This window comes from Gordionus sp. m RMFG-2023, chromosome 1 (genome assembly GCF_954871325.1).
Source record: "Gordionus sp. m RMFG-2023 chromosome 1, tfGorSpeb1-WG-v2, whole genome shotgun sequence".
NCBI lineage: Eukaryota > Metazoa > Nematomorpha > Gordioida > Chordodea > Parachordodidae > Gordionus > Gordionus sp. m RMFG-2023.
Window position 1 is genome coordinate 70864530 of NC_088775.1, and position 27692 is coordinate 70892221.

Genomic DNA, 27692 nt, shown 5'->3' on the forward strand with positions numbered 1-27692 from the left:
AAATAATAAACGTAGTAAATATTTATACCACAATTCGAATTCACTGATTAAATTGATTTCAGTATCAACATCATAGGAATAAAATTTTGCTAAATATTTAATTATACCAATAATGGCATCAGAAAACGAAGAAGGGTCTTTAGGTAATAAAATTTGAAGATTACCAAAGGACTTGTTTTTTATCTAAAAACCGTACTTTAATTTGCGATAAAAAAGTATCTAAGAATGAAATGAAATTGGATATTTTATAAGATTTAGTTTGATTCAGCGTCTATATAAATATTATGAAATATTCAACTACATTCATTCTTCCTGTCCACATTTTCCTCCAAATCAATAACTTGAACCAAATCGAAATTTGGTTTTTGTAAATTTCTACATAGTAGTGAGCTATAGGAAAATCAATGCAACTAGCAGTAAGGATAAACTCTGCTTGATATTGAAAAATTTTGATAGAGCAGGAGGGAGGGGGTCCGGGGGTCGGGGTAAAATTTTTTATTATCTTAAAATAATATTTAGAAAAACAGTCAAATTTGCTATGGGGGGTGAAATTTCCCCCTTTCCCCCCCATTGATTACGCGCCTGTATTTTTTATTTATATTATTAAATTTTGAAATGAAAATAAATTTATTTATTTGATGTTATTTTAATAAAAAAAATAATATGCTGCTATATTGTAAAATTGTAATATTCTTTTTAATATAATTTATTAGTGATTTTCACAATCTTCTTTATAAATACATCTTTTATTGAGGAATTATATTGTAAATTTTATTAGATAAATAAACAATCTTTTAGGTGAAATCTTTTATAATTTTTTTATAATTTTTTTAAAATATCTATTTTTTTATTAAATGAGGTGGATTTTATGAAACTTTTTTGATGATTTTATATGATCTTTTTAAGGATAATATTTTAATGAATTGTCATAATCGTTATTTTATAAGTTTTTTGAATTTTTTTGAAGAAAATAGGTTAAAATAAGTATTAATAACATGTGTAAATATAAATTTAGTGAAGATGTACCAATGAAAAGTGACAATTCTCATAATCGTTATTTTTAAAGTTTTTTGAATTTTTTTGACGACAATATGTTAAAAGAAGTATTAATAACATGTTTAAATAAAAATTTAGTGAAGATGTACCATAGAAAATTGACAATTGTCATAATCGTTATTTTATAAGTTTTTGGAATTTTTTTGAAGAAAATATGTTAAAATAAGTATTAATAAGATGTTTAAATAAAAATTTAGTGAAGATGTACCATAGAAAAGTGACAATTGTCATAATCGTTATTTTATAAGTTTTTTAAATTTTTTTGAAGAAAATATGTTAAAATAAGTATTAAAAACATGTTTAAATAAAAATTTAGTGAAGATGTACCATAGAAAAGTGACAATTGTCATAATCGTTATTTTATAAGTTTTTTGAATTTTTTTGAAGAAAATATGTTGAAATAAGTATTAAAAAAAAGTTTAAATAAAAATTTAGTGAAGATGTACCATAGAAAAGTGACAATTGTCATAATCGTTATTTTATAAGTTTTTTGAATTTTTTTGAAGAAAATATGTTAAAATAAGTATTAATAAGATGTTTAAATAAAAATTTAGTGAAGATGTACCATAGAAAAGTGACAATTGTAATAATCGTTATTTTATAAGTTTTTTGAATTTTTTTGAAGAAAATATGTTAAATTAAGTATTAAAAACATGTTTAAATAAAAATTTAGTGAAGATGTACCATAGAAAAGTGACAGTTGTCATAATCGTTATTTTATAAGTTTTTTGAATTTTTTTGAAGGAAATATGTTAAAATAAGTAATAAAAAAAAGTTTAAATAAAAATTTAGTGAAGATGTACCATAGAAAAGTGACAATTGCCATAATCGTTATTTTATAAGTTTTTTGAAGAAAATATGTTAAAATAAGTATTGATAACATATTTAAATAAAATTTAGTGAAGATGTACCATGGAAAATTGACAGTCATAATCGTTATTTTTAAAGTTTTTTGAATTTTTTTGACAAAAATATGTTAAAATAAGTATTAATAAGATGTTTAAATATAAATTTAGTGAAGACAATGAAAAGTGACAATTGTCATATGTGTTATTTTTTAAAAATTTTTGAATTTTTTTGACGAAAATATGTTAAAATAAGTATTAATAACATGTGTAAATATAATTTTAGTGAAGATGTACCAATGAAAAGTGACATTTGTCATAATCGTTATTTTTAAAGTTTTTTGAATTTTTTTGAAGAAAATATGTTAAAATAAGTATTAAAAACATGTTTAAATAAAAATTTAGTGAAGATGTACCATAGAAAAGTGACTATTATCATAATCGTTATTTTATAAGTTTTTTGAATTTTTTTGAAGAAAATATGTTAAAATAAGTATTAAAAACATGTTTAAATAAAAATTTAGTGAAGATGTACCATAGAAAAGTGACAATTGTCATTATCGTTAGTTTATAAGTTTTTTGAATTTTTTTGAAGAAAATATGTTAAAATAAGTATTGATAACATGTTTAAATAAAATTTAGTGAAGATGTACCAATGAAAAGTGACAATTGTCATAATCGTTATTCTTAAAGTTTTTTGAATTTTTTTGACGAAAATATTTTAAAATAAGTATTGATAACATGTTTAAATAAAAATTTAGTGAAGATGTACTCTAGATAAGCGACAATTGTCATAATCATTATTTTTTAAGTTTTTTGATTTTGTTGACGAAAATATGTTAAAATGAGTAATAATAACATGTTTAAATAAAAATTTAGTGAAGATGTACTATAGAAGAGTGACAATTGTCATAATCGTTATTTTTAAAATTTCTTTGATGTAAATGGGTAAAAATATAGATTGTAAAATTAAAATTGCCTGAGTATATGCCATAGAAAAACATATGGTAATAATAGATTCTTCCCCAAAAACAGGAGCAAATTGGCATTTTATTACATCCGTTCATCGGGTCAGAAATTAATATGCAAAATTTATATCATAATATCCTAAGTTAGAAATTATTATTTTTTTACCAATTTTCACCAGACAATCTTGTTTAAAATTTGGGTAAACTTTTTTTTCTATTTTAAAATCAATATCGATGCAAGTTAACTATTTTCGTCAAAAAAAATCAAAAAACTTTAAAAATAACGATTATGACAATTGTCGCTTATCTAGAGGACATCTTCACTAAATTTTTATTTAAACATGTTATCAATACTTATTTTAAAATATCTTTGTCAATAAAATTCAAAAAACTTTAAAAATAACGATTATGACAATTGTCACTTTTCATTGGTATATCTTCACTAAATTTATATTTACACATGTTATTAATACTTATTTTAACATATTTTCGTCAAAAAAACTTTAAAAATAACGATTATGACAATTGTCACTTTTCTATGGTACATCTTCACTAAATTTTTATTTAAACATGTTAATATTTATTTCAACATATTTTCTTCAAAAAAATTCAAAAAACTTATAAAATAACGATTATGACAAATGTCACTTTTCATTGGTACATCTTCACTAAATTTATATTTACACATGTTATTAATACTTATTTTAACATATTTTCTTCAAAAACTTTAAAAATAACTATTATGACAAATGTCACTTTTCATTGGTACATCTTCACTAAATTTATATTTACACATGTTATTAATACTTATTTTAACATATTTTCGTCAAAAAAATTCCAAAAACTTTAAAAATAGCGATTATGACATTTGTCACTTTTCATTAGTACATCTTCACTAAATTTATATTTACACATGTTATTAATACTTATTTTAACATATTTTAGTCAAAAAAATTCAAAAAACTTTAAAAATAACGATTATGACAATTGTCACTTTTTTAACAAATTTTCGTCAAAAAAATTCAAAAAACTTTAAAATTAACCATTATGACAATTGTCTTTCATTGATACATCTTCACTAAATTTATATTTACACATGTTATTAATACTTATTTTAACATATTTTCTTCAAAAAAATTCAAAAAACTTTAAAAATAGCGATTATGACAATTGTCACTTTTCATTGGTACATCTTCACTAAATTTGTATTTACACATGTTATTAATACTTATTTTAACATACTTTCTTCAAAAAAATTCAAAAAACTTATAAAAGAAGGATTATGACAATTGTCACATTAAAAAATTATCCTTAAAAAGATCATATAAAATAACATCAAAAAAGTTTCATAAAATCCACCTCATTTAATAATAAATAGATAATTTTAAAAAAATGATAAAAGATTTCACCGAAAAGATTGTTTATTTATCTAATAAAATTTACAATATAATTCCTCAATAAAAGATGTATTTACAAAGATTGTGAAAATCACTAATAAATTATATTATAAAGAATATTACATTTTTACAATATAGCAGCATATTATTTTTTTTATTAAAAAAACATCAAATAAATAAATTTATTTTCATTTCAAAATATAATAATATAAATAAAAAATATTAAATCATATCATGTTTATTTGTTGATAATAATAAAATATTTACATTAAATATAAATAAAATAAATTATTTTACTAAAATAAATAAATAATAATTAGTGCTAAGCATCGATGCAGAATTTTGACTAATTTATTTTAGCCAATTTTTAGGCTTAGCCGATTTTTAGGCTTAGCCTAATTAGGTTTAGCCGATTTTTAGGCTTTACCTAATAAGGCTTAGCCGATTTTTCCACCTAAAATCTCGGCTAAGCCGTTTTTAGTCGGCTAAAATTAGCCGATTACGCAACACTATGAGTATTCATATTTGTTTAGATAAGGGGTTATTCTAAAACTCTCCATTATTTTTATAAAATATGTTAATGGAGTTGAGTATATATTTCAATTTATGTGCACAATAAAAAATCTTTTAAACTAAATTTTTATTTTAGTAATTTATAATCTAAAAAATATATTATTGCTAGATGAGAGTTTTGCATAACTTATTTTCGATCTAACAATGCCCCACAAAACTCTCATCTGGCAACATAGGCGTAGCCAGGGAGGGGACAAGGGGAAATTCCCCCCACCCTTCAGAAATTTATCACTTTTTGTGAATATCATTTTAAGCTAATAAAAAAATAACCTAGTCCTCCCCCCACTCCCTGACCCCCAAAAATGTATGCATATATCTTAAACAATAATTTAAAAGAAAGAATGTAAAAGTTGATTATTTTTTATAAAACTATTCATCATAATTTATACATTTTTGGAAAAAAGCATTTATATATAAAAAAAGTGAACCAAAAATGCTTTTTAAGAAATGGAATATAGGCCAAAGATAAGTCTTAAGACAAAAGTGAAATGTATTATAATTATTAATAATAGATCCATAAAATTACTAAATAATATAATATATCAAATATAATTTTTTATAAAGTGAGTAATTTTAATTTATTTATCTTAATAAAAGTAAAATTTAATTATTAAACTATTGATAAAATTAAATCATCACGTAAATTAAATAAAAAAATTAAAGCACATTACAAACAGTGGAATATTATAAAATTTACAGTATATCTAATTTTATCAATTATCATATGAGAATCAAGTAATTTTTACTAATATAGCGAATTATATATTTACAGAAAACTAAAAAAAATTGATAAGGACATCTGAAAATATCTTTAAAAGACATTGTGGGATAAATAATATGAAAATTAATTTTTAATATCATTTTTATTTAAAATAAAAAGATGGCGTTAAATAATTGAAGCTATATTTATTGTAAAGAGCATTAATTAGAATTAGTAAAATTTAATAAAATATTAACTGTAATATATTCTCTAACTGTCAAATATGTCTATAAAAATGGAATTTTACCTAGTATTTTGTAACTAATTCTATTTAATAGAAGAATATCAACATATGTCTACTTACTTTTTATAAATAAATTCCTTATACTTGTTTAGAATAAATTATTACCATGCTTTTATATTAATGTATATACAAGTAATTTATTATATTTTATATAAACTAATAAAAATATATTTGATATTTGTTCCAGGCTTATTTTTTTTATTAAAATTAACCTCCTATTCTTGTAAAAATATTTTATGACTGTACATAGATTAAGGTAACCCGGCCGAAGCCCGGGCAAAAGAGGGTTGAAGGCCTGCCCCAAATGGGGTCTGGGGGCGAAGCCCCAGTAATTTTTTAACCCCCCCCCCCTTAGGAAAATCCTGACTACGCCTATGTCTGGCAAGAATATATGTTTTTAGATTATCAATTACATAAAAATTTAATTTAAAATATTTTTTATTATGCACATATATTTAAAAAAATAATGGGAAATAGAATATCACCTCATGAGATAAGAAAATTTTTGATTCAACCATAATCATATAAGGGTGATTGATATTCATTATTCACCCATCATTCTTGACAGGCTATCAGCTAGTAATTTATATTTTTGATAACGGGTTCTTAAAAAATCCCTAAAATATATGTAAATTTAAGGGATGGTCACAACAGGCATATTTTTTTTGTTCTTTATGCCAAAATATTCATGGATTTATTTCCTCCATATATACATTTCAAAATGGCTTTTTCTATTTCCTTGTGTCCAACAATTTCTTGAAAATGACATTAAAATCGAACTTTCTTTCAATTAACAATCCAGCAATTATGAGGAATTTTTTTGAAAATGATTTAAATCAGAGACCTGCAGAGGCACCATCTGCACTGCCCGGCCCAGTTTCAAATTTTTTAGGCCCGGCCCGGATATTTTTTAAAAAATTTTTTACGGCCCGGCCCGGATTTAAAAATTTAAGGCCCGGCCCGTATATTTTTTAAAGAAATTTTTTACGGCGCTCGGAATTTTTTAAAATTATATTCGACCTGGTATATACAAAAATTCACCTATGAGGTATTTTACCATATTTTTCAGCGAGTATTATCGCTTATTATTTAAAAAATACATGTAAAAAGCTAATATTTTGAGAATATATTGAATTTATAAAAATTATAAAACTGTTATTTATAAAAATGGATATTTTGAGCATATACTATATTTTATATTGCATTTATAAAAATAAAACTAATATTCATAAAAATGGTAATAATATTTTGAGCATTTACTATATTTTATATTGCATTTAAAAAAAATAAAACTAATATTTAATTTATAAAAATGGGAAATATTTTGAGAATATAATATATTGTATTTAATTTACTATTTAATTTATTAAATAAAATAAATCGCTAATTAAAAAAATGCATGTATAATAAATAGTATTTTGAAAATATAATCTAATTGCACAATATTATAATTTATTTTATAATATAAATTTTTAACAAAAGAAGATAATTGTATTATATAATATTCTAAAAAAAAAATGAAAAATGTTGGATTAAAAACTTTCATGACTCAAGGTAAAATATAATAATGCAATATATTTGACAGTTTGCAAAGTAAAAAACCAGCATGATTGACGAAACCCTATACTCAAGAAAGATATTAAAAATTCACAAATTATCATGAAGAAAGAGAAACATATCTATCTTTTTAGGTTGAAAATTACTTCTTCTTTCTTCAAGAATTCTCCCAGTAGTGGAAAAATTCCGCTCACAGCTTGCACTTGAAGCAGGAATTGCCAATACCCGTTTTGCCAATTTTGCTAAAATTGGAAATTCGCTTTGATGAGCCGCTCACCACTCTAACAAATTATCCACCTTAAATGTTTCATCTATTTTTTTATTTTTTTATTTATGTAATTATAATATTCATCATCGGGTATTGACATATTACCAGAATTACCATCGCCCCATTTGTCATAAAACAATTAAGTTTGTTTAACAACAGTCGTAATTTGACTGGTCGATGGTATTTCATTTACTTCCTGAGCCTCTTGTAATTTAATATAATATTTTATATAGTTTTCCGTCATCTTGCGATCTGTCCCTAATAACATACGTAATTGCTTGAATTTGGGACAGAGAAAAAGAGAAATAAAATGATACTTGTGTAAAACAAATCTTTCAATTAAAAAATGCTTTATGTAAAATCAATTTTATTTCTCCTTTTTCGCTTTGAAAGGTATTACAAACTTCAAGAAGTTCATAATACCAAATTACCACTTTAAAAAGAGTACAAGAGTCCGACTGTAACTCAACAATAGCTCTGTTAAAATTCTCAAGAATTTTGACTAGATCCTGAAGGATCGGAAAGTCTATAATATAATACTTTTCCGATCCCCCATGTTCTTGAAGAACTTTTATAATTTCTTCATTTTGAGAATAAACTGAATTGAACATATTGTATGTAGAGTTCCAGCGGACTTCTATATCTTGATAAAGGGCTTTCAAGTGCTGGCATTTATTACTTTGTTTTAAATGCCCCACTAATATTTTAGTATTATCTATTGTTGATTTTATTAATGGGGCATTACTTTCCAAATATTTGAAGTTAAATGAATTTCTTAAAATTGTATTTAATATATGACAAGAACAATTTAATCGTTCATTTAACTACAATGCTTTTATAATATTTTTACCTTGGTCTGTAACAAATATTATATTAATAAAATCGTTAGTGTTAAAAAAATTTTTTAATACAGTCTTTATTAACACTTCTTTAAATTTAGCGGTAAATAGGTTTCTCTTCACTAACTTCCAGTCATCTGATTTTGTGCTATTAACTGTTATTAGTGTTGTTAATCGACTGAGTCGAAAACTGAGTCAAGTTTTGGGTCAAAAAAATCGACCCAAACTGACTTGAGTTATAAACTCAGGTCATGAACTTGAGTCGTCGACTAGAGGACGAATATTTCAGATCTATTATTATTTATTATTAATTAAGATAGTTTTTGTATTTTACTATTTTCGACTTCCAACTTGAGTCGTGACTCGTGAATATAATTATATAGTTGAGTCGACTAGAGGACGAATATTTCTATAAACTTGAGTCGTCGACTAGAGGACGAATATTTCAAATTTAATATTAATAATTAAGATATTTTTTGTATTTTACATTTCCTACTTTAGACCTTTATGACTCGTTAATTTTAAATTATATAGTTGTGTCGGCTAGAGGACCAATAGTTCTATGAACTTGAGTCGACTAGAGGACGAATATTTGAAATTAGTTATTATTATTTAAGATATTTGTTGTTATTTACTTTTTACTTTAGACCTCCAACTTGAGTTGTGAATACAAAATATATAGTTGTCGACTAGAGGACGAATAGTTCTCTGAACTTGAGTCGTCAATTTAAGTCGACTAGAGGACGAATATTTCAAATTAATCATTATTTATTTAAAATATTTGTTCTGTTTTTTACATTTTTTTACTTTAGACTTCTAATTTGAATACTGAAAAGAATTATATAAATGAGTCGACTAGAGGATGAATATTTCTATTAACTTAAGCCGTCTACTTGAGTCGAGACTAGAGGACGAATATTTGAAATTTGGTATTATTAATTGAGATATTTTTTGTATTTTACATTTCCTACTTTAGACCTTCATGACTCGTTAAGTTTTTATAAATTTTATAGTTGTGTCGACTAGAGGACCAGTAGTTCTATGAACTTGAGTCGACTAGAGGACGATTATTTCAAATTAGTTATTATTATTTAAGATATTTTTTGTTTTTTACATTTTTTACTTTAGACTTTCATGAGTCGTTAATATAAATTATATAGTTGTGTCGACTAATCAATAATTCTATGAACTTGAGTCGATTAGAGGACGAATATTTCAAAATAGATATTATTATTTAAGCTATTTGTTCTGTTATTTACATTTACTTAAGACTTCCAACCTGTGTCGTGAATAAAATATATAGTTGTCGACTAGAGGACGAATAGTTCTTTGAAATTTTGAGTCGTCAATTTGAGTCGACTAGAGGATGAACTTCTAATTAATTATTATTTAAGATATTTGTTCTGTTATTTACATTTTTTTACCTTAGACATCCAACTTGATTTAGGAATACAAATTATATAGTTGAGTCGACTTGAGGATGAATTTTTCAATGAACTAGAATCGACAATTTAAGTTGACTAGAGGACGAATATTTCAAATTAATTATTATTATTTAAGATATTTGTTCTGTTATTTATATTTTATTACTTAAGACTTCCAACTTGAATCGTGAATACCAATTATTTACATAATTATCTTATTCCTCATTTTATTTTATCAAATAAATTCTTATTAACATTTTTTGATTGAATACTCAAAAAATTCTTATTTACCTTTTTTTGATTGAATAATAATCTGAAATAATAAAATATTTTGCAGGTATCTGAATATTTTGAAATTATATCTCAACCGTATTTTGAATTTTATATAAGACAGACGTGTGATAATAATCAAACTATGAGATGACGGGTGAATCTTCTTTAGCACTCCTCCTCATCTGTATTTAATTTATTTTTAGTATTTCTAGTCCTTCTTTTAGGTAATTATTATTTTTTATTTCAAATTTATTATTTAAGATTCATATACTTCATTACTTATTCCTCTATTTATTTGATCAAATAAATTCTTATAAACATTTTTTGATTGAATACTCAATTAAATCCTTATTTACATTTTTTGAATGAATTATATTCTCAAAAATTATTTCGCAGGTATCTGAATATTTTGATTATATCTCACCATTATTTAAATTTTATATAAGAAAACCATACGTGTGATAATAATCAAAATTACGAGATGACGGGTGAATTTTCTTTAGAACTCTTCCTTAGCTGTATTTAATATATATTTAGTATTTTTATAGTCCCTCTTTAGTCATTCTTTTAGATAATTATTTTATTTTATAATTAATGGTTAATAGCTTTTAAAATATTTAAAAAATCACCTCTTTAGTAAAGAATTATCTTATCTTAATCTAATCAAACAACAATTACATAATTTACTTTATTTTTCTGTTTCTAAATAAGATATAATAATATAAATATAACATAAGAAAAAAATATTATATGGTATAACATAAGAAAAAAATATAGATATTATTGCCATATATCGATATCCCAGTTATTTAAGGATAAACAATGCTTTAAGGTGGATGGTGACATCCTATTTCTTTTTTTTCGTCAGGAAATCCACTGTCTCGCTAAAGGCTCTCTCACTCGGCACACTTGATGATTGCTGGGCAAGAAATTCTTTTGCAATCAGCGACAATGTAGGATAGATAAGGCTATTTTTTTCCCACCAATCTAGTATATTCGTTGTAGGGGACGCTACTTTATCATCGAGATAATCCTTGATCTCATCTTTTATAAGATCAGGGAATTCATATGCCTCCCTAAAAATTATAATATAATATAATATATTTTAATTACTTTCTCAATTCGTGATGCATGCAAACAGAATACGGCTGAGTATCCATGTCATCAGGAGAAAATTCGTAAACAATAGATCTATTAGATGGAAATTCAAAACCTTTATATAATATTTTAATTTTTCCATATAGTCCGCCTTAACTAATATTTTAGGCATATATTTAATTTTATTTTAGGATCAAGTAATGTAGCCACATAATTACTAAATGTGCTCACATACGATTCGCCGAATTAACGCCGCGCCGACGTGGAACTTATAATTTTACCTCCGAATAAGGGTCTATATCATCAGGCATTATGTTAATGTCGTCCACGTCCTCATTTTTGTCATAGTTACTAACATTTTCTGAGTCATTTAAGAAAATAATATACGCCGCAGTCATATAAAAAATAAATCTTCAAGCTATCAATACAAAATATGGAATTTTAAAATACTTTTAATTTTATTTTATAAGTTAGAATTATAATAAAATAAATATTTAAAATTTAATTATTGTTTATTTTTTTTATATCAGTATTTATTCGAATAAGAAATTAAAATTAATATATGCCGCAGTCATATAAATAATAAATCTAAAACAAAATATTAATACTTATGGTATTTTAAAATACTTTTAATTTTATTTTATATCTTAGAATTTTATTAAATTAATTATTAGATTAAATATATTTAATTAAAAAGATTCAATACCATACTGTATGGTATTGGATAATTTATATACAACACATGTATGTTTTTTTTATATTTAAAATTTTTTTAAAAAAATGTCATAAAATTGACTCAACTTCAACACATGAGGATCGATTGAATCAATAAAAACACACAATGCCATCCCAGATAAAAATATTTTGTTTAAAAATAAAATATATTTTCAATCTAATCTAGTAAATAATCATAATAGAATTTTTTTTCTTATTTTTTATATTTATAAATTTAAATGTAATAAATCTTTTATTTTTTGAGTTTTAAAATAATTTCCGGTATTAGAAAAAGAGGATTTAAAACAACAGACCGGTCATGACACCTTCATTAAATGTGTCAGTATGTCTAGATTTAATAGTATCGCTATGTCCTATCATAGTTTAGAATTAAGTACGAACTTTCTGGCCATATTTGTTTAATTTTATCGCTATTTTTTAAACACGTATATTTATTTTTTTCTTTCTAATTTTATATATGTATCTTGGACAAGTACATTTGATATTATTAAAATATTTTAATAGTTATTAACCATTAATGACTAAATAAAATAATTACCTAAAAGAGGGACTATAAATATACTTAATATATATTAAATACAGATGAGGAGGAATGCTAAAGAAGATTCACCCGTCATCTCATAGTTTTGATTATTATCACATGTCTGTTTTATAAAATTCAAAATATAGTTGAGATATAATTTCAAAATATTCAGATACCTGCAAAATATTTTATTATTTGAGAATATTATTCAATCAAAAAAATGTAAATAAGAATTTTTTGAGTATTCAATCAAAAAATGTTAATAAGAATTTATTTGATCAAGTAAAATGAGGAATAAGTTAATGAAGTAAATAATTGGTATTCATAATTCAAGTTGGAAGTCTTAAGTAATGAAATGTAAATAACAGATCAAATATCTTAATAATTAATTTAAAATATTCGTCCTCTAGTCGACACAAATTGACGACTCAATTTGTAATTTTTAAGTACTAAAATGTAAATAATAGAATCTTAAATAATAACAATTAATTTGAACTATTCGTCCTCTAATCTACTCAACTATATATGTATTCACGACTCAACTGGAAGTCTAAAGTAAAAAATATAAAAACAAAAAATATCTTAATTAATAATAATAAAAATAGTCGACCTCTAGTCGACTCATGTTCATAGAACTTTTCTTCCTCTAGTCGACTCATGTTCATAGAACTTTTCTTCCTCTAGTCGACTCAACTTTAAATATATAATTCTTATTCAAGACTCAAGTTGGAAGTCTAAAGTAAAAAAATATAAAAAACAAAAAATATTTTCATAATAACTAATTTGGAATATTTAATTCTTTTCAGTTTTCACAATTCAAATTAGAAGTCTAAAGTAAAAAAATGTAAAAAGCAGAAAAAATATTTAATAAATAATAATTAATTTGAAATATTCGTCCTCTAATCGACTTAAATTGACGACTCAAGTTCAGAGAACTATTCGTCCTCTAGTCGATAACTATATATTCACAACTCGGTCTAAAATAAAAAGTAAATAACAACAAATATCTTAAATAATAATAACCAATTTGAAATATTCGTCCTCTAGTCGACTCAAGTTCATAAAATATTTTAAGAACTTAAGCTCACGACTTGAGTTTACAACTTGGGTCGACTTGAGTTCACGACTTGAGTTTGAGTTAATCGACATATTCGACTAACGACTCGAGACTCTGAGTTGGAGTCGGGTGAACTCGACTTTTTAACAACACTAATTGTTATAAACGAGTTCTTTTTATGGTCATCGCATCATATAGCAGTGGAAGCAGCCAAATCGATTCTTGATTACTGGGGCAATAGTATCAACCAAAATGTTTCTTATTTTATTACATTTTTCTTTAAGGTGGCGTGATAGAGTGGTGGGATGTGAAATCAATGAGTTGATATCTATCTTACCATACTTTGCCCCAACATCGACTAGAGCCTGGCTGAATTCAAGAAACCCATTCCCAGCTATCATTTCGAAAGGTCTAATATCTTTTGCGCAAAATGTTAAGGAATGATCTATAAATTTTTCTTTTAAATATTTTATATTACATTTTAGGTTGGTTTTTCAGGTGTAAAATTTTTTTTATTAATTTTCATGGATTTACCATCACATTTATGTCTTTTTAAATGTGATGTACCATGTTTATAATTATAAGATAATATACTTGAACAATTCTTACATTGTACGTAGCCAATGTTTTTTTTTATTTTCATCTATTGATGATGTTAAATTTAGCCCATATTTCAGATTTTAAATTATTATTTGTATTTCTAAAAGAATAAATATTATTTTTAATTTTATTAATTATACCATTAGTATTTTGTGCCATGATATCCCTTTATTTGATTGTTTTGGTAAATATTCTAAAAATTTAGATATGAATTATAAAAAAATATATTAATAATATTTGAATATTGGGGCTTATTTAAATATTCCTTTATTTGATTGTTTTGGTAAAATATATTCTAAAAATTTAGATATGAATTATAAAAAAATATATTAATAATACTTGAATATTGGGGCTTATTTAAGATATTCCTTTATTTGATTGTTTTGGTAAAATAAGTTGTAAAAATTTAGATATGTATTATAAAAAAATATATTAATACTTTGAATAAATTTGCAGGAAATTAATAATTAGATCGATCTGTAGGCGTTAGGTAGTGTTAACCATCACCCAATATTATATTAATCATAACTATAATATAATATAATCTTATAACCATTAACTCATAATGTAAAAATTTTTATAAAAAATATTAAGGCCCAGCCCGGCCCGGATATATTTAAAAAAAAATTTTTAGGCCCGGCCCGGATATGTTTTAAAAAATTTTTTAGGCCCGACCCGGGTATATTTAAAAAATTTAAAATACGGCCGGGCCGGGTTTAGGGCCGGGCCTGCAGGTCTCTGATTTAAATGACATATCTGTGATTTGCCCATTTCATTTGGTTCAAATAAAGTCAGATGTGAAATGAAATTATTCAATTATTGAAATTAGAGATCTTCACGGGCCTTGATTTATTCATCAGACCCAGCCCAGGTCAGCAATAAAAATAATTTGCAGGTTCAGTCCATGTTTAATAAAAATCCAAACCTAAGCCCTTCTTAAGTTTCAAAAATTTAATTTATTGTTTTAACCCATTAATGGTCACACTTTTTTCAGCCAATAAAAATTCTTGATTTTATCAAATTTTATTTATTTAAGTCTAACTAAGAAATTATAAAAAAATCGGCACTAAAAAATCATACCTTTGCATATCTGCAACGTTGACTATTAGGGGTATAAAAATAAGATAAAAAATATTATTCAAAAAATCAAAATACGATTGATAATTTCAAAAATTATATATTTTTCATTTATAAGATACAATTTTGTAACATTTTTTAAAATTTCTTAAAACAATCAATATGTATTGGTATTTGACACATGTTACATATGTATCTTGTCTGACTACGACAAAGCTTACAACATCACCTTTTGTTATCGGTAATGCTTGTAACATAATGACAATAATAATTTTCAGATTTTTACTTAGTGAGGAAAATTGACTAGTACGGCTTCTACTTGTACTAATTTTTTTATTTACCAGGGTGGTTTTCAAAAGTGTCAGTTATTTCCGTTTATGAACAAATACTACATCGCTAAAAAGCAATTAATCATAATCAATCAAAATTTGTTTATATAATCTTTTTTTTTAATAAATTTTCAGGAACATTTTTTTAATGAATAAAAATTTGAGTAAATACCAAATAATTTATATTACATTTTTTTTAAATTTCACGATATATATCCATAAGAGGGCATTAAATGTATAAATATGAAAATATCATCTTAGGAAGCCAGAATGATTATTGGTTAGCGCTTATTTTATATTTGGGTGTAAATACATGTGAAAAACCTAAAATTTTTTAAAAAATGATAGGTTTCTTTGACATTTATTTAATGAGTAGGTTTAGAATAATAGAAAACTTGTATGGCACATATGGCTGGCGTTATTGATCAAAATCTCTTCATTCTATGTTTATACATGATATTGGTGTAAGCTTAAGCATCATCCTAAAATATATTTTGAAAATATTATGATTTAAACGAATGCCGAGAACAAAACCGACCGATAATTTACTAAATATTCTATTGATCAAATTTGCTAGTCATAAATGCAAAGATTTACTTATACATAAAAATGACCTTTTTAAAAGATATATAATAGTATAAAATGTAAATATTTATTAGATTATGGGAATGGATCCTTCCTTAAGTTTTTATGGAAGGCACAAAACACTTCTGGTAAATTGTTTTCCATAGGGTTTTGAGTAAGTTTGCATCTTTTCATGACATGAATCCATTCTTCAAATAGATCTTTATTGTAAGAAAACATATTATAATTTAAACATTGATACTGTGATAATCTTAATCAAAACTCTGATGTAATAGTTAGGCTATATTTCTTAATTGGATAGATATGCTTTTATTGATAATTCTAAATCTGAAGCATTTTGATCTTGAATATACAATGTGAAATATTTCATAAATTACCAATTCTTTAACATCTTCTGAACATCTATGGTAGTATATAAAATCATCGCCATTGAAAATAAAATATATAACTTAGCGCATATATAGTAAATCACGTGATAGAAATTACTATTGGCTTAATATTTATTATGATTATCAAACCAATATTATTTAAAAGAATACTATTGGCTGAATTTAAGTGACATTTTTTGAGAATCATATATATAAATTTTATAACTTTTAAAATTTAAATTGGAAAATATCTTATTTCTTAAAAAATGAAAAAATTTCAAGTGTTTTTCTTTTTTCCGCTAAAAATAAACATGCTATTAACTGTTTAATCAAAAAATCGATAGCGTTTTTTATTTCTTTAAATTTATAATTTTTTATAAATAAAAATATATAATTGGCGTTATTTAAAAATTATAATATAATATATTTAATAAAAATATGAATTGTATTGGTATTAAAATAAAAAAATTCACTTAGCATAACCAATATGATGTCCTGATGCGATATGTAAGCAAGCTGCCCATACGATATGATGATTATTAGGATGCTTTATTTTAAAATAAACATTTAAATTTTTTTTATACAAAATATAAAAAAATACCTCTTATCTTTATCGTATTCCATTTTGCAATTGAATTCCTGAGACCATAATTTGTAGGTATAGTGATGGTCCATGGGGATTCCACCATAAATCATCAGAAGCACATGTTTAGAAATAAACTAGTCTAGACCGTGGTCATAAATAAAGAGACCGATCACATTTATTTATGACGAGTGTTGGGGGTTAGTTAATGTAATAAAAAAGAATGAAATTCCTGAGGAGATATATATTTGGTTTTTACATTCCCATAGACCATCCCCATCCTTCTTTTACCCCGATTTAGGAATAAAGATAACCACCTATACCTAAAACGAATTATTTGTTATTCAATATTCGATTCGTATTTTACGAATACGAATAACACAATTATTCGAATCGAATTCGAATAAGGAAAATATATTATTCGTCGAATAATTTTTTATCTATTATTCGATCGAATTATTCGAGATTATTATTCTACTAAAATAATTTATAGTATTAATATATATTGGAAAATAATCATATATAAATCATATATTATTATTAGGAATTATTTGAAATTATTTCAATTTAATAAAATCTCCTAGTGGAATAATGAAAATTGCGCCAAATTTTGAAACTCCATTTTAATTTATCTCATAATAGACCATTACTTTAGAAATTTTTTTTATGATAGAGATGGACGAAGAAGGTAATTTATATAACACATAACATATACAATTATAATAAACTGTTAATCCCATCACATCAAGAATGACGGGCAAAAACCTGATATTTCTCTTTCATTTGATGATGGAGAAATCATAAATTTGACTTTTTGCCTAAGTTTTTACCACTTTATTTGTAAAATATTGCTTATGCCGTGTTATCTAAAATGGCGAGGGACATATTGTCGATACAGGGATCTTCAATTCCATGTGAGCGACTCTTTTCTGTTGGAGCTCATATGGTTACAAAAAACAGAATGTCGTTAAAGGAGGAAACAATCCGAAAAACTTTATGTTTGAAAAATTGGCTGTTGTCAGATTTATCTTCTACATTATAGATATGAATATTATATTGATTTTTCCACATTGTATATAAATATTTTATATATGTATGCTTCTATTTTGTCTCACTAATAAAATTTGTTTGTCTTTATCCTTAGTTAAATTTTACAAAATAAATTTTATAATAGATCTTTTTTAATTCATGGTAATTAAAATTTTCGAATCGAATCGAATATTCGACGAATTGAATCGAATAATCATTTTATTATTCATACGAATACGAATAATAAATTATTCGATTCAAACGAATACGAATAATTCCATTATTCGATTCGTATTTTTGTAGGTATATAACCACCCATTAATCAAATGACAATGGTAGATTCCATAACAGCGACAGGACATATTTAAAATCTCGCCTCAGGAATTTTTATTAATAAACGCAAAATGGTAAACTTAAAAACAAGAGATATTCATTTTATAATAATTTGTCTGTTTAAAGTAGGGTTTAACAAAAATCTTCAAAGAGCATTTGAAGATTTTTTCAATCAAAATATTGAGCAAAAATTCTTTGAAGATCATAAAAATTGAAGATTTTTTTCGTAAAAAATTTTTTGAACTACCTTTTTTGTAAAAAAATCTTCTATGATTTTCTCCTTAATGTTTTTTTTATTTTTATTTAAAAAAAATATAAAACTGATTTTTTTAAAAATAAAATACCATAAAACAGAATGGAAAATCATTGTTTTGAAGGAAAAATAAAAGATTTATTATATTATAAAAATCCCCAATTATTTGCTCTAAATTTTTTTGATCTTCAAAAGAGCAAGATCTTTGAGCAAATGAATATTGATTAAAACCTATTTTTAGAAGCAGCGCGCTATCATTACCACTATTTTACAAAAAATATCGCTACCGCTACTTTTTTGAAAAAAGTAGTGCGCTAAAAATATTTTTTACATATCTCTATTTCCACAAATATAAAATATGGCTAAAATTTCAAATAATATAAAATTTATTTATTTTTTTACTGCATTATATAATCATTTCCATACTATCATCTTCAAGTCTAGAACGACGATCAGAAAGTATAAGCTATGATTAAATAATCGTACACAAGCACTTGAGAATGCAGTATTAAATTTAATATACATATTTTTTTATATCAGAAAAATTAACAAAAATATTTATTTAAGTATTTTTAGATATAAAAAAAAGTATCTAAAAGATTTTCAATAATTTTATTATTTATTTCAAAAAAATTATATATAGTATATGGCGTTTTTGATCTGGCTAGAAGTCTAAAATTATAATAGTAAGAGAAATTATGTAGGGGATAAGTGTATGTCCATCTTTGTCTGGCTGGCCAGGCATCACCTTTAACATTTTATCTGTTGAATTAATTTTTCTCAATATTGGCTAAAAAAGGATTGAAATAAGTATTTTTTTAGCATGTTTTGATTTATGGGCCGGGCCTAAAATTTTTTTAAAAAAATACCTGGGCCGGGCCTGTAAATTTTTTTTTTAAATACCCAGGCCGGGCCGTAAAATTTAAAAAAAAATTTATACATGAATTATTATATTCGTCAATTAGATATGGTTATAATGATTATATATAGTTATGATTAATATAATATTAGGTAAAAGTTAAAACAAGGTAACACTCATAGTATCTATTACATAATATAATTATAGTTTTCCAGCCATGGAATAAATACGCAAAGGATAATAGTTGAATACATAATTATATAATATCATATATGTTATATTTTTTATTAATTAAAATATCAGTTTAATTTTTTATAAATACAATATAGTATATTCTCAAAATATTTTTGACACAAATTTTTTATAGTATCAATTTGTAATATACTAAATAGCTGTTTAGAATATAAAAAAAATATGTAAATATGCTTGCTTATTAAATAATAATACTCGCCGAAAAATATGATAAAATAAAGAGTAGATGAATTTTTTGTATATACCAGGTCGAATATAATTTTAAAAAATAAATTTTTTAAAAATATCCGTGCCTGGCCTAAAATTTTTAAACCCGGGCCGGGTCGAGCCATAAAAAATTTTTAAAAAAAAATCCGGGCCGGGCCAAAAATTTAAAAAAAACAGGGCCGAGCCGTGCAAATGGTACCTCTGCAGGCCTCTGATTTTAAGCATGTTTAACATCCGGATAATAATTTATAAAATTTTATCATTTAATAGATGAGTTCATATATATTAGTTATTGTAATTTATAATTTAATTCTTGAATAATATTTTATGGCCAGTTGAAACATACCATGTTTGGACTGGGCCAGTTAGGCGATTACAAAACAGCCAGACGAGATTTTAGGTAAAAAAATCGGCTAAGCATATGCCTAATTAAGCTTATCCTAAAAGTCGGCTAAGCCTAATCAGGCTTAGATATGAAATCGGATAAAACTTAATTAGTCAAAAGTTTTGCATCGGCTAATCGTCCGTCAGTGTTCCTTAAGATATGCCTAGCATTATTATTTATTTATTTTTAGTAAAATAATTTATTTTATTTATATTTAAAATTTTATTATAAAAAATCTTTTATATTTTTTTAAAATCATTTTTGTAAAATTACCTATTTTTTTAAGTATATTAAAGGAGGTGATTTTTAAATAATTTTTTTAAAATATTTATATTAAACTTCTTTATATTATTTTATATGATCTCTTTAAGGATAATATTTTACTGTGACAATTGTCATATTTGTTATTTTTTGAGATTTTTGAAATTTTTGACAGAAAAGAGTAAAAATATCAATAATATTGTAAAGATGTGAAATTATAAATTCAATGAAGATGTTCCTCGAAAAATGACATATTAGATTTTTTTGACAAATGGGAAAAATATGTATTTTTAACATGTTAAATTAAAATTTCAATTAAGATGTATCATATAAAAGTGACAATTGTCATAATCGTTATTTTTTAAGTTTTTTGAATTTTTTTGAAGCAAATGGGTAAAAATATAGATTGTAAATATACTAGATTAAAATTTCATGAAGATTTACTATAGAAAAGTGACAATTGTCATGATCATTATTTTTAAAGTTTTTTAAATTTTTTGACTTAAATGGGCTAAAATAAGTATTTTTAACATGTTTAATTAAAACTTCAGTGAAGATGTACCTTGGACAATTGTCATAATCGTTATTTTTAAAGTTTTTTTAATTTTTTTGATGGGTAAAAATATTGACTGTAAACATGAATTATAATTTCATGAAGATGTACCATAGAAAAGTGACAATTGTCGTAATCTTTATTCTTAATGTTTTTTGATTTTTTTTTCACGCAAATGGGTAAAAATATAGATTATCTAAATGTTAAATTAAAATTTCATGAAGATGTACCATTGAAAAGTGACAATTGTCGTAATCGTTATCTTTAAATTTTTATGAAAATGGGCAAAAATATATATTGCTAGTATGTTAAAATAAAATTTCAGCGCAGATGTACCATAAATGACAATTGTCATAATCGTTATTTTTAAAGTTTTTGGATTTTTTTTGATGAAATGGAAATATGGATTGTAAACATGTTAAATTAAAATTTCATGAAGATGAAGCATAGAAAAGTGACAATTGTTATAATGGGTTAAAATATAGATTTTTTTAAGAACTTTTCTTAAACACGATTTCACCGTGAGTATACAAAAAATTTTTTTAACAGAATGCAAAGTTATAAATTTTAATAGATATAGAATTAAAATTTATTAGTTAAAGGAATAAGATTATGAATCCATATCTTAAAAGTTTAGAATTTAACATGAGTTACAAACAACTAATGTTGTTAAACGATTGAGCCGATTTTTTAAAACGGCTAATTCAATATTTTCGCCAATAAAATATTACCTAAGTCTCGAGATTTCTATAATATATGTCTAGACTTTTGTTCCTTTTATGAGCAAAATCTTCTGGCTTGCATAATATTTTTCTGAGTAATTGAGTTAGCCGTTTTTAAAAATCGGCTTAAAGCGAGCCGTTTAACAACACTAGCTACAACCCTCTTTAGTAATCACCATATTTTTATCAAATTTTAAGCAGGATAAAAGGGACAACGATTATGAGCATGGAAATTCCATTTGTTTTTTTTTGATTCGCCAAATGGTACAACATATTTCTCAAAAAAATAAGAATGTTAAAGAACGAAGATTGTGATAATAGGCAATTTTCTGAATTATTTTAATAAAATTTAAGCAAAATATCTTGTTTTTCTCAAAAAAAATATTGGAAAACTTTAAAAATAACGATTTTGACAATTGTCACTTTCCTATGGTACATTTTCGTGAAATTTTAATTTGAAATTTTTACAATCTATATTTTAGCCCACTTGGGTCAGTTTATAATCTAACCCATTTGCTTCAAAAAGCTTTAAAAATAACGATCATAACTATTACACTTTTCTATGCTGCATCTTCATGAAATTTTAATTTAACTCTACAATCTAATCTATATCTTTACCCATTTGCGTCAAAAAAATTCAAAAAACTTTAAAAATAACGATTATTACAATTGTCACTAATCTAAGTACATCTTCACTGAAATTTTATTTTAAATGTTAGTAATCTATATTTTTGCCCATTTGCATCAAAAAAATTTAAAAATAACGATTATGACAATTGCCACTTTTCTATGGTACATCTTTATGAAATTTTAATTAAACATGTTTACAATCTAATTTTTACCCATCAAAATAATCCCAAAAACTTTAAAAATAATGATTATGACAATTGTAACGTATCTATGGTCACTGAAGTTTTATTTAAACATGTTAGCAATACTTATTTAACCCATTTACGTCAAAAAAACTTTAAATATAACGATTATGATAATTGTCACTTATCTAAGATACATCTTCACTAAATTTTTATAACATGCTAGCAATACTTATTTTTGACCATTTGCGTCAAAAAATTTAAAATATTTTAAAAATAACGATTATGATAATTGTCACTTTTATATGTTGCATCTTATTTGAAATTTTAATTTTAACATGTTAAAAATACATATTCCCATTATCGTCAAAAAAATCTAATATGCTTGAATTTCATATAATTTTTCAGGGAAATTACTTTGGATATGATCTGTACCAAAATTATTTTTAATATCAATCTCTATCATCGACATATTAAATTTTTTGAAAACTACTCCAGTGGAATGGAACAAATCCTTCCTATGTAATTTTCCTTTAATCAAAGACCCACAAAAATTTACTGATTACCGAGCCGGGCCCTCACATCCTGTGTCTCAAAGATTTTTATGGTCCTCTTAAAAAATAAAATCATATCTAACCTCATCTTTTCCCCAAATACCTATGCGCGTACAGGCCTAACAAAAACATACTAGAGCCAATATTAGCCCTGAAAATAATTGTGCAAAAATTTTGCAAATACAAAATACCCTCCTACTTCGCATTCGTGGATTTTAGTAGAGCTTTTGATAATGTTAATCATGAAGCTCTATGGGAAACACTGTCAGAGTGTGGCATCCTTCCTTCAGGATAAAAAAGGTGTAAAACAAGGCTACTCTATCGCCACTTTTGTTTAATATCATTAAATAAAATCATAACAGGCGGCCTATCTAGTAGATATAGGGTCAAATGAGACGATACCTTTAGAAAGAATAATATACGCAGATGACATCGTTGTGATATTCAAAATTTTACTCTACCTATTAGAAACCGTCATAGAGTTTGACTAACGATAAATTTCAAAATTCTCCCTTCCCCAAAAGTGCCACCGCTCCAAAATATATATGAAAGTATGGAAAACAAATAGATTTCGGTCAGACTGCTTGTCTTCAACTCAACAATAATTTCTATACTACTCTATGGAGGGGACATATGGGAAATACACAAAACAGAAAATAGACGACTTCAATCCTTTATCAATAATTGCCTCCGAATAAATGGTATTTTCTACCCATAAATAATCTCAAACACCAATCTTTGGAAAACGCCAAATAATACACCCATAAACATAACATTAAAAAACGTCGAATTAAGTTTCTAGCCCACATAATAAGAAACTCTGATCACAATCTAATACATGATGCCATAACATAGCTTTTACATATAAAGGAAAACAGTACACAAAGTACAAATCACTATGGTACTATAAAACGATAAATGAGGTGATAGAATTAAATATCAATATGAAACAATTTATAAAACTAAATAACTATAAAAAATCTTTCAAGAAACTCGTATCAAAGAGAGATACTTCAAATGAAAGATCACGTTCCAAAATTTCTCTCAATCAAATTATATTATTAGTAGATTTTAAAAACTAAAACAAATTATTATAAAGATAAGAAATTCGAATGAGGTCATATTTTAAATTTTCACGGTATTAATTTCTTAATTTTAATGGTAATCAATAAATCCTTTAATATATAAAGTAATCAAATGCACTAAATCTTCTCAAAATTTATTTGTAATCAAATTTAAACTTTTAAACTTAAAATTACCCATCCATCACCCTTAAGGTAATTAAATTATACGATAGTTCTTGGGTATAGGCTGTTTTTTTGCTCCGCTCTTTTTTTATTAAACCTCTAGACGTTTAAGCAACATTTTTGGATGTTATGCGTAGAAGTACGTGCAGCTTGACCACAAACGCGTAGAGGGTTCCTCTTTTATTTTTTCACCCAAATTAAATTTGTTCAAATGAGGAAAACCTAGCGTAGCTCTGTTGAACTTTTAACGTTATAGGGCAAAAGCACCTTATATCACGTATCACGTAAATTTATAATGCACATTTTAAAATATAAATTTATATTTTGAAATAAAATAAAGTAATAAGATTGATTTTAGAATTAATTAAAAATATATTTTAATAATTTTCATATGTATTTAATTTATTATAATTTCTACTTCGCCACTTTCTAAAGTAGCAAACTTCCGTTATCGCTATTTTTTTTAAAATGGCGCGCTAAAACTTTAGTTATTGAAAAAAGTAGAATGCTACTTTAACAACACTGATAGTTTGTATATAAAATTTTAAAATATAGCATCCTAATAATAATCATATTCTTATGGGCTGCTACAGGACATCATATTGGTTACTCAATGATTTTAATACCATTCATTACATATTTTTATCAAATATATTGTAGTGATTTTTAAGAATAACGCCCATCTATATTATTTTTTTATTTATAAAAATAATAATTTAAATGCAATTTTAAAAATCTATTGATTTTTTTTTATTAAACAGGTAAATATAAAGGATGAACATTTCTAGCCAATATCAACATCCCCAAAAAATCCCTTCTCAACAATGTTATTTTTAATTTTTTATCGCAACTAAGAAAACACATGGAATTTTTTAATTTTTTGATATTTTTCAATGTAAAATTTAAAGGGTTATAAAATGATTTATAATATGTAACTATCTTAAGTATTTTTTTAAAAAAATAAAATTTATTGATTGCGCGATTTTCTACCTTTAAAATTTTGATTTTATTAAAATTTACAGCATAAATAAACATGCCAAGTTTTATTCATTTTTGAGATGGTCGTCCATGACAATGGATGATTTGTAATAGAATGACCCATATTTATGTTTTATATTTGTTTGCATAATAAGATAGTATTTTTTTCTAAATACATTAAAATTACAGTCCAACTTGTTTATATTTTTTTTAAATAATCTGATTTTACATAAAAATTTATATCCCTAATTATTTTTTTAAAAACAATTTATATAGTTACAAAAATGAATCTTGTCTCCAAACAATGGCACGAATTCGATTGTATTGTGAATCATTAGCTAGGTACGGTAAATCACCATTTCTGTATCCTTTATATGGTCTGGGGGAATTGCCCCAAGGATTTGCTAGGTATTTTAATAATTTTTTTTTTCAAATGCATAGAATATAGTTTGTATTGCATTAAACAATATATACAGGGGAGACCACGGCACATCAAATTAGATTTAAAACTAATAAAATCTATTGAAATATGCGAAAAATATTGACTAATATCTCAAAAGTCATATATATAATTATAGTTTTTAATTCATTTCGATTTAGACATGGGAATAGTGTAAGTGAGACCACCAGTATTTTAATGAAATATTTATTTATATATAAGGATTAAAGGAAACACTAAAAATTTATGATAAAATATTGTATAAAAAGTTATATCTTAATGATGCTAATAGTCTTACTAGTTAAATTAATTGAATCCAAAATATTTGTGACATTAGAGGACACTAAATTATGTGGACTAAAAAGATGGCCAATTACAGATATTATTGGAGCTCTAAGCTTGAGTTTCATGATTATTATGTTTCAATTAGAAGAGATGCTTCATGAGTAATATACATGCAAAGGCTAATATATTTTGATATTGCAAATCGTGCAATTATGTTTAAATAGATTAAGAAATTGTCTAGTGAATTTTCATAAATCACTTGATGCAGCTCTTTTGAATTTCTAAATTTTTTTTTAATATTGTCCTTTATATGAATTGAATAAAATTTTCTTAAATAATGTGTTACTTGTTATTAATTTCACGAGGGGATATATAGTGTTAAAGATAACCATAGAGCCGGTTAAACCAGTATGAAAATATTTATAACAGTTTGGTTCTCTTTTATAATTTTATTATAACGGTTTGGTTACGATTCGCCAATAATATATTCATTATGTTTTCGTGATTTAGTTTGGTTCGACACCCAGCTTTATATAAATGAATAAAATATTACTAAAAATAAATTACACGACGATTAAAAAAAAATTGAACATAAATGTGTAATCTAACTCCAATGTTTTACCTTCTAACTAATAAAAAAAATCTTTAAATGCCCCCAATCTAAAGGCTTCTGTCTTTTAGATTTAGAAAAATATTTTTTTACCAAAGCATCTGCTAACGACACCCCTGATAATATATCTGATAATAGTATTATATGTCATTGTCTTTTATAAGCAACAATTTTAGGTCGATATAAGTACTGAAATATATATCCAATATGCGCGAAAATTTTATTTATATTACATTTACATAGTATTATACAAAAGAATTGTAAAAATGTAAATAAGGTGTATCACATATAGCAAAAGAATAATAAAAATGTAAATAAGGTGTATCACATTTAGCAAAAGAATAATAAAAATGTAAATAAGGTGTATCACATTTAGCAAAAGAATAATAAAAATGTAAATATATAAGAGGAATATAAATAAATGCTGGTTATGGTTGTTATTTTATAAAATTTGATACATTATCTAAAAAAGTATATATTTCCATTTAACTCTCTTATACATGAGTCAGATTATCAATTTTGATATTTAATTGATCATATTTTCTATTTTTTTGTAATAGCAAAATCTCACTCGAATGTTGATGTCTTTTTAAAATATTTATCACACAATAAATATTGGGATAAGCCTCATTCGCCTTTTTATTAAGGGCGTGATAATTCCGCTCCATGTAGTTGTTTGTTTTAGGATTGTCAACTTGATACTTAAATTGATTAAAATATATTTAAATGTTGTAATACCTGGTCCATATATTTC

At 24.5% G+C, this 27692-nt stretch overlaps 1 protein-coding gene across 3 annotated transcripts in view; it reads left to right on the plus strand.

Moving 5' to 3' along the window:
• Window positions 1-27692, plus strand: part of LOC135922563 (rab GDP dissociation inhibitor alpha-like) — a 62483-nt gene that overhangs the window by 14679 nt on the left and 20112 nt on the right. For all 3 annotated transcript variants that reach the window (XM_065456962.1, XM_065456963.1, XM_065456961.1), the window contains exon 6: window positions 25881-26012. In XM_065456962.1, coding sequence (XP_065313034.1) covers window positions 25881-26012 — 132 coding nt within the window. The remainder of the gene's footprint in view (window positions 1-25880; window positions 26013-27692) is intronic.